This window comes from Rhinatrema bivittatum, chromosome 6 (assembly GCF_901001135.1).
Source record: "Rhinatrema bivittatum chromosome 6, aRhiBiv1.1, whole genome shotgun sequence".
NCBI lineage: Eukaryota > Metazoa > Chordata > Amphibia > Gymnophiona > Rhinatrematidae > Rhinatrema > Rhinatrema bivittatum.
The window spans coordinates 257319294-257328362 of NC_042620.1; the positions used below are offsets into that span (position 1 = coordinate 257319294).

The following is a 9069-nucleotide window of genomic DNA, read 5'->3' on the forward strand; positions in this document are numbered from 1 at the left end:
AATATAAAGTCCATGGCTAAAATGTAAGAAAATTGTACCCATGGACTTTGTTCGAAAAGCAGCCGGTCTGAAAATTGTCCCAAAGAGATAGAAACAGAGGATAAAAATCATAGAAGAGAATGATTGAAAATAAAGAAGAAAACAGAGAGAAGAGAGACAGAAACTAAAGAGATAAAAAAAGATAAGAAAAAGAGAGCTAGAGATGAAAGACAGAAGAAATAGTAGAGAAAGAAAAAAGAATGGCACAAAACATAAAAAATAGAGAATAGGGATATACAACCTCAAAACGTTTGGTTCAGTTTTGTTTTCTTTTTCTTCAGTTGTTTTAATGTTTTTTGGGGTTTTTTTTGTTTGGTTTGTTTGCCAAACCAAATAAAACATTAAACAAAAAAAGAAAACAAAAACAAACAAAAATAACCTAAACAGATTAATAGTATAAAATATCAGGCCTCTAGTGGTCCTGGATTGACCTTCCCAGGCCAAAAAACTGCTCGGACCCAGTGCCAAGGCCTGAGCCCTCTGTTAAGACCTAGACCCTGGACTAGGCCTGGTGCTGAGATCTAGCCATGGTGTCAAAGCCCAATCCTGGGCTGGGCCCAGCACCAAGGCTGAGGCTACAGCCATGATTTCAGCTTTAATGCTAAGCCACCAAAGGACTTTTTTTTTTTTTTTTTTTAAATGCCATGAATACAAAAATACCCCAACATTTTCAGGTATTTTCGTAGGAGGCTGTTTTCAGGTTATTCCATTTGGAATGAACTGAAAATGGCCTCATTTGTTGCATTTTTAGTATTTGTTAGAAACGAATGCACATCCTTAATATAGGAGTGAGAAAGAAGCAAAGAAAAGAGAAAGAGTGAGGAAAAAGACTGACAGACAGATACATACAAAACAGCTATGGTTTGGTTTGTTTTTTTAGATTTGGCTCACAGCGAGTTAACATGTCTTTTTATTCTTGAAAACTTCTGACAAAGTTCTATCAACTACCATAATTCAGTTTTTCTACAGTCTTATTACCTGGACTTTAGAAATCATTTTGATATTTTCAGGATAAAACAGAATATTCAGGCACCAGCGTACAACAGGGTGTAATATTAAAGCACCAATGCAGGTCTTGTGTGAGGCAAGAGGCCAGCGGCAACATTCATCAACACCTACAAAGTGCACTGAAGACCTTTAGAGGGCAATTTTCAAATGAATCTAGACAAGAGTTAGCCAGCTAGATCTGTCAAGGTGAAAACTGCTCTGCGCAAAGTGGCTAAACATAGTTTCCAAACAATTTGCATTTTGGTTGGTGGATTTGGATTAGGGGAGTAAATTGCACATGTAAATTGAATTTTCAAATATACATGCATAGGTTAACCCCAGCCAAGGATAAAGCAGTGGCAAGCTACATGAATACTATTGCACCCATGTACTTTGTGGTGGTGAATTTTCAAAGGGAAACTATTCATAGAATATTACATGACAGCAGATAAAGATATTCAGGTAGTTTGATCTTGGAAATTCACCACAAGGTGTGGTGTTCAGTGGTCCGTGAGCTGCTCCCACAAACCACCACCCTCACCTTCGCGGCCGGGCCAGCTACTTCTCTACCCAGTGCAGCATGACGCTGCCAACACTGTCCCCAGTGGGACACTGCCACTTGCCATGCGGCAAGACACCCAGCCTCAACTCTCCGCGCCTCTCTTTAAGTGCATGCATGCCCAACTTCGGGCTATTTAAAGGGCCGCAGCGGGAAGGTCCCCGCGGCCCCTAATGATGATGTCACTTGCATTGCCCTATATAAGGGCAGGTCCTCCTGATGCATCTTGCCTCAGCAACAGGTCCAGCTATGTTTGTAGTACAAATTGCTACCAGTCCTCGTTTGCCTAGATGTTCCTTCCTTGCCTGCCCAGCCTGCCTCAGTCCTATCTGTCCATCTTCTTCCTCCTCGGATGGATACTCGTTTTTGACCCCGAAGGGAACGTGAGCTGGTAAAGGTGAAGCACCAGATTGGTCCCTTTTTGCCTGGGACCGCCTGCTACCAGTGAGCACCTGCAGGAAGAGCCAATCTCACCACAAACACAACATAAGGTGCATGGGTACACAAATTTCTTCCATATATTGCTACTTGCAGGCTTAGTGAAAACTGCCCCTTAATGAATATCCTGGGGTGTAGGATGAAGAAAGGAATAGATGCCAATCGTCTTATAAAATTCCTTTATTGAAGTGGAGACACAAAGGTAGCCCGACTCTGGCCGAGTTTCGCCGTATCAAGACGGCTGCCTCAGGGGCTTATGGACATATTCACGAACCGATCTCCACTTGTGCGGACAAACAATGTGTTTTTTGGGTCCTATCCTGGGGTGTAGTGCTGTACCTAGAAAAATTCCTGGAATTTAGAAAAAACAAAATACATATTGTGGGATTTTTGTTAATCTGTTTTGTTCATTCATCTCAGTGAGGTTGCACAACATTATAATCACTGGTCTGTTAAAACTGTTAAAACTGCCTTACTATTGCACTCAGTGCACCATGATGCATTGACCGTGTTTTAAGGGATTTTTGACAGATAATCAGTTTACATTGTCAGTACAAACATATTTCCTCCTTTCTTCACAGAGAGCAACCTCATCTCCTGGTTTTCCCTTTTGGAAGATAGCATGTTGATCCTCCTTCAGTGGACCTTCCTCTTTGCCTCGCTCCTTTACTTCCCAGTTGCCCATGGGCAGTGCATAGAAGCTACGCTGGAAGAGTGCCGGACAGCCAATTCTGTGCCAGGTTACAACCTGGCTGGGGAGGGCTTTGATGTGACCACTCTGAGGAGAAAGGGTGCTTACATCATCAGTATGGATGATGGGCGTTCTGCCAATTCTACCTGCATCCTCTGCCGCAACCCGCTGCTAGGTGACCAGCGTCAGTGGCTGCCGCAAGCTATAGGTGGCTGGCGGGTCTTTCCCAAATGCTTCACAGCCTTGTCCAGCTCCCTGTACGAGTCCAGCACAGACTTGGCCGAGTCCCTCAGTTCTAGCATCCAGAATGACTGGAGTGTCGGTCTAGGAGTGAAGATGGCCTCAGTGGCATTAGGCATAGTCTTTGCCGGTGGCCAATCACAGCTCTCTCAGTTTGCCATGAAGAAATCCAGAAAGGACATATTCAGCTTTGTGACTCAGGAAGTGATTTGCAAACAGTATAGGTATGAAATGTCATGCAGTCTTGTGGAAAGAAAATGGTTTACAAAGCACCAAATGCAGCAAAAATAAGGCTTAGGTTGGGAACTCAAGAGACAGAGTGGGAGATGGGTAGTGAGTGGGTAAGGCAAGGATAAGACCTTGGGGAAGAGGAGGTTAGAGAAACATAGGATGAATTGGGAAGGACAGAAAAAGTGAGGGGCAACTTTTTGGTTGTGAAAAAGGAAGAAACATAAGCTAGGGGTTAAATGAAGGTTTGAGGAAACAGAAGGAGAAAGGAAATCAAGAGACTGGCATAGGAGAGAGGCTGCAAGACTGGATGGGGTAGAGATATTTGGGATACAGGGTGAGGAGGGAAGGGAGATAGACTTAGGGAAAGAGATGGGCTATTTTAAGGAAGAAGAGAAGAAAAAGAGACAGATGGAGTTAGGTTAGAAAGGCTGAAAAATGGATAAGGAAGAGAGAAGCTTGAGGGGAGATAGGAAGGAGAGGCATGAAAGGACCTGCTTAGTGGAAAGATGGATTCTTAGAAGAGGAGAACATAAAAGAGGCAGAGAAGAAAGAAAGGCTGAAACAAACAGTGAAAGCATAAACTAGAACCAGAGATGACACTATAATTAGAAAAGTAATTTTATTTCATAAGAAAAACATTGAGAGGTAAATATTCAGACATAGCCAACTAACCCCTAGATCCATCAAGCCGCAAGGTTTTATCGCAGGAGTCCCACTATCACCGGGGGGGGGGGGGGGGGGGTGGGGGGGGGGAAGAGAGGTGTCACCATGATAATAGGACTCCTCCCCCGAAAAAATATTGCTGCTCTATGGTGTGTTCTTTTGTCTCATACTGCGGGACAAAAATGCGCCTGGCATCCCTTTAATGCAATGGCAGCCCCATCCTCAAGGGACAGCCATCGCCTTAAAGGGCCACTGGCTCCCCCCCCCCCCCCTAAAATGTTGTGGCCACATGAGGAAGTTGAGCAGGGGTCAGTGCTGAGGTAGCACCAATTCTCCAAAATGTTAAAAATAAAAAAACATACCTGCGCAGCGACAGTGACGGCCCCGCCTTCCCCAAAGCACAATACTGAAATGTGGCCCTGGCCCCTGATCCCAATCCCCCACCTCCCCAAGAGACTATGACGGCCCCCCCAATTATAAACAAAAATAAAATGTCCTGGCCCCTACCCCCCTTTCCACCTTCCCACCAACCCCCCCCCCACCCCCACACACACATCCCCCATACCTGAATATGGATCCCACTTCTAGACCGGGTGCACCCTTGCACCCAGCCCAGTTGGTGCCATTTTTCAAAATGGCACCAAACTGACCTTGCCCCAGCCATGTAATTTGGGTAAGATCTGGGGATCGAACTTCGACCACATGGCAATCTGAGTTCCTCGCCAAATAAGTGCAAGTATAATATTTTACCATCCTGTTGGTGGTTACTTCTTGGATTTTTTATATCATAACAGACATTTCTCATTGCATCTAGTAACTTATAAAATATATATAAATTAGCATATAACCCTAAGAGATATAACTCACTGCATTTATTTACTTATAATAAAATATATATTAACCAGTGAACACAAGATGTCATTTCTTATGTCTCAAAAGACACCACTTTTCTCTACCCACTGCAGGTACCATATAAAAGACCACCCAACCTTGAAACCTCAGTTTGCTGAGCGACTGAGGTCCCTCCCTAAGATTTACAATAACTTAACAAGCATCCAGTATGACAGACTGATTAACATCTATGGCACCCATTACATCCAGCAAGTGGAGTTGGGGGGACATGTTCGTGCAGTCACAGCTCTCCGGTCCTGTGAGATCTCCCTGGACCAGCTCTCTGACCAGGAGGTCAAAGAATGCCTTGGAATGGAGGCTTCCATCAATCTATTTGGGTTTTCTACCAGCTCATCATTCAGAAGATGTGAGAACATAAAAAAAACATCCTCTCTCAGAGAACGTTCTCTGCCAGCTTTTCTGACAGGAAGATGGAGATAGTCGGGGGTAATATCAGTACGTACACAGACCTATTTTTCTCCAGTTCCAACAGTCGGGAATCTTTCAGGTCCTGGATCAGCTCTTTAAGCAGTCTGCCTGATGTCATCTCCTACTCCCTGGTGCCACTTCATGAGTTGATTCCTTCCACGGAGCCCACCAGGGAGAACCTCCGTAGAGCCATTACCAATTATATATCCAAAAGGTCTGTGGAGCAGCAGTGCCTGCGCTGCCCGATTAATGGATGGCTTAGCCAATATACCAGATGCAAGTGTAAGTGTCACCCAACAGGCCAGAGCACCAGTAACTGCTGTGCCAGAGAAAGGGGAGCAGCCAACTTCTCTGTAACTATCCACCGATCGGATGGCCTTCGGGGTGACATATGGCCAAATCCTTCAGATGGTTACGTCAAAATGTTCTTTGGTGCTAAGATGCGACGGACTAGAACCATCATGAATAACAACAACCCCAAGTGGAATGAAAAGATAAATTTTGGAGATATCTTGTTGATTCCAGGACTGAAGCTGAGGGTGGAAGTCTGGGACAAGGACTTGATTAGGGATGATCTTCTAGGCAGTTGTACGAGGTCTGTTTCCTACACAATTCAGGAACAGGAGGAACTGTGCTACTTTCGTCATGGTAATCTTCGCTTCAGCTATAAGGTCACTTGCAGCCACCATCTCTCTGGTCGCTACTGCAGGGACTACACCCCTTTCAAAAAATAAGGAGACATGAGGATCCAGCTTGTGATATCATCTATAGTCAAAAGGTGAGTAAGGAAAAAAACTGTGGTCACAAGAAGGACCAAGGTCATGAGAGGAAAGGTTGAGCCAATCTTGCTAACATAGATAATGGCAGAAAAATCCCAATCAGCTCATCCAATCTGCCCACTTGTTTCATCCACACTGTTAAGAATATACAGAATGTGATCATCTGCATGATTTCTCTCCCTATACAGGACAGTTTTTTTTTTGTCTTCCTCATTTTTACTCTAGTATCTTGGGTAGATGAACATACAAGATTCCCATTTAGCTCTCTTCAGGGCCCCCACCTTTCCTCTATCTAACCACAAAGCTCCATAATACTCTAAACAGCCTGAATATTAGTGTGACCATAGCCTAAACATCTGAATCTGTGTCCCTTGCATAGCCTGCCAGATCGACTCGACTGCATGAGTGCCTGCGTTTCTGTTATGTCTTTTAGTTATTTCTATATTTGTAGCCTGCCAGACAGGCCTTGAGCCTTCTTGTGACTAAACATCATGGACACAAAAATGCAGAACTACAACCCCCGGAATACTTAAAGAATAGGACTTTAAAAACAAGGGCAGTTTCAAATTTACCTTCATAGCCTGGAGTTAGTCTTTATTGGAACTTCAGTTCTGGTTTCCATAAGAAAAGTAAGAACTGTTAAGTCCCATGGATATGGATATAACTGAGCTCAATCTGAACTGGCCTCAACCACAGCCTGCAATTTATTACGTGGTGCACTTGGACATTAGCATTCATTATTGTAGTGAGAATAGTGAACTTCAGGAATAATGAGAACAATCCTCCCACACTCAAAGCATTCTAAATTTAGTGAATTGTTAGAGTACCATTGGTCTAGCCCAATCTTGTTGTTCAGGGTCAGAGCCAGGTGTGCACTGCGAGGACCTCTATACTTACAGTAAGTGTTTCACCTGGAAAAATAGAAAAAAAACCCCATAGCACTATTCAGTGGCAGCATGCAAGGATACTTTACTTGGGAAATTGGTATAGCAAATAAATATATATGTGGTTACATGGTTCTCTTTACAAGGGGCTGTGTTCGTGTCCAGGCACAATAGAAGGGAGGAAGAAGCAGCACATTCAGGCTAATACAGACTGACTAATATACAGAGCCAACCTTGGGGGAAGGGGCACCAATAGAAGTAAACAACTAGGGCCTCGTGCTGCCATGGTAGTTCCAACCCCAAGACTATAATTCCAGCATTCCAGGGCCCCACTGCAGTTGTCCTGGGCCCCGCACTCTCCTAAGGTCATCCCTTCTAATATAGGTTACAACCTCTCTAGATATCCTTATATTCCCATCCCTGCTGAGCAGGGTCAGGTAACACAGGCAAGGAATGTTAACTCCTTGCTATCTAGTCTGGAGGATGACCTTTGAGACCCATCCTCTTCAGGATGTCCCTGTAGCAGTCTCTGGTGGAAACCTCACAACTATCCATACTGTGTTCTCATGGGGATAGTCTTACTGTTTGTGCCTTTCTTTTCTAGTCTGAGAGGAATTCTGAAATCATCCCAAGTTGAGGGTTCTGGCATTTCTTGAACTTGTACTCTGTACAAGAATCCGAGAGTCGGTTTACACTTCGTTGTCTGGATAGACTGGAGTACAGTTGTCTCCTTATTCATCTCAGCTGGTTGCCCCTCAGTCTTGTTGGGTTCACATTTAAAGCAACAGCTGGTTGTTCTGCAGATTCGCTTTGGTTTGCAACAGTGGTGATACCCAATTGTTCCTTGGCTTCATCTTAACCTATTTTGGCGGTGATTCTTGTGGGAGTCATGATGTTTGGCAAGGGTGCTTCCTTGAAGTTTATAATCTGGGTTACTCTCACTTTATCTGTCTCAGGGAGTAGGATTCTGTATCCCCAGCCTCTTTTGCTGTATCCCAATAGTGCATCCTTTATGGCTCTATCAGCCATCTTGGAACAATTTCCATTTGAGACACATATGTAGTAGGCCTTGAAGCTGAAAACCTTCAGCTGACTTATGCAAAGTTTTCTGGCATGCCATATTTTATCTGGTAACCACTCGGTAAACAAATGAGGGAATATACAGCACTACTGCTCACAAAGTACTATAATATATACTTTAGTACATAAATTCTAATTAATAGCTACTTTATATTTCTTCATAAACTCATTTATTTACAAATTTTCAAAGGAAAAGCCAATGAAGGGAAAGGAGGGCAGTGGACTATCCATATTATACACTGCTTGTAAAGCAGAAAGGAATCGCCGCTAATTTTTAGGAGACCTTTATCTAATCATCATATTCCACTCACCTCCACCCCTCCATTTCTTACTGACAAATTAATACCAATGTATCTATCATTATCCCTTTCACCCGTAATTAATTACCCAACAAGGGACCCTTGTTTCGCCGCTTGCAGCTTCGTCAGGGGTTAAGACTTATCTGTATGTCAGTATATCATTGCCTCCTCCATAGAATGTGCAGGACTCCACAGAGTTCTAAAGGATTTTAGATCATTCCCTCAAGTAACAAAACAACATGAATCAAGCAGTAAACTCCATAAATTCTATGAGCTTTCTGGTTTCTAAAGCATTTATTAGGAGGAGCTCTTATGAATTAGGCAAGCTGCATTGCTGAGTCTGACATGATTATCTTTCAAATCTTCCCCCATGCAAGTCAGCCTCTTTGTGATTTCTAACACAGAAGATAAGAATACAAGAAAGTTTGCTATTTAAATTACATCTTTCATGTAGTTTCTTCAGTGATTCCCACATCCCTTTCACAGTGGCATGTCCTCAGATGTGTATGAATCCACTCATTTCTACAAGAAATTATAATCTTCACCTACATATTTTTCTTATCACAGTTCTTTGCATTTACAGTAGATCTGTTTTTGCATATCATGATCTCTGAATTATTTAACTATCTTTTACTCTACTCACAGTTCCTTTTGGTCAGGTCAGTAGGATGCCTTCTTCAGGTCCTTTATCTCCCCTGAGTTCTACCTCTACTCTGTAGCTTGCTTCATGCTTGTATCAGTTCTCTGGGCTTGCAGGTTTCAAAGCATCTTGTCTGGGTCTGCATCCATCTCTGGGCCCATAACCCTTTATCAGATTAACAGTGTAGGCACATAAGAAATGCCATACTGGGTCAAACCA

The 9069-nt window shown here is 43.3% G+C and overlaps 1 protein-coding gene across 1 annotated transcript; it reads left to right on the forward strand.

The window, feature by feature from the left end:
• The first annotated feature begins 2645 nt into the window (after positions 1–2645).
• LOC115094694 (perforin-1-like) lies at positions 2646–5902 on the forward strand. The gene is given in 3 exon segments (XM_029607946.1): positions 2646–3178; positions 4814–5115; positions 5118–5902. Coding segments are annotated over 3 exon segments (1620 nt in total).
• The last annotated feature ends 3167 nt before the right edge of the window (positions 5903–9069 follow it).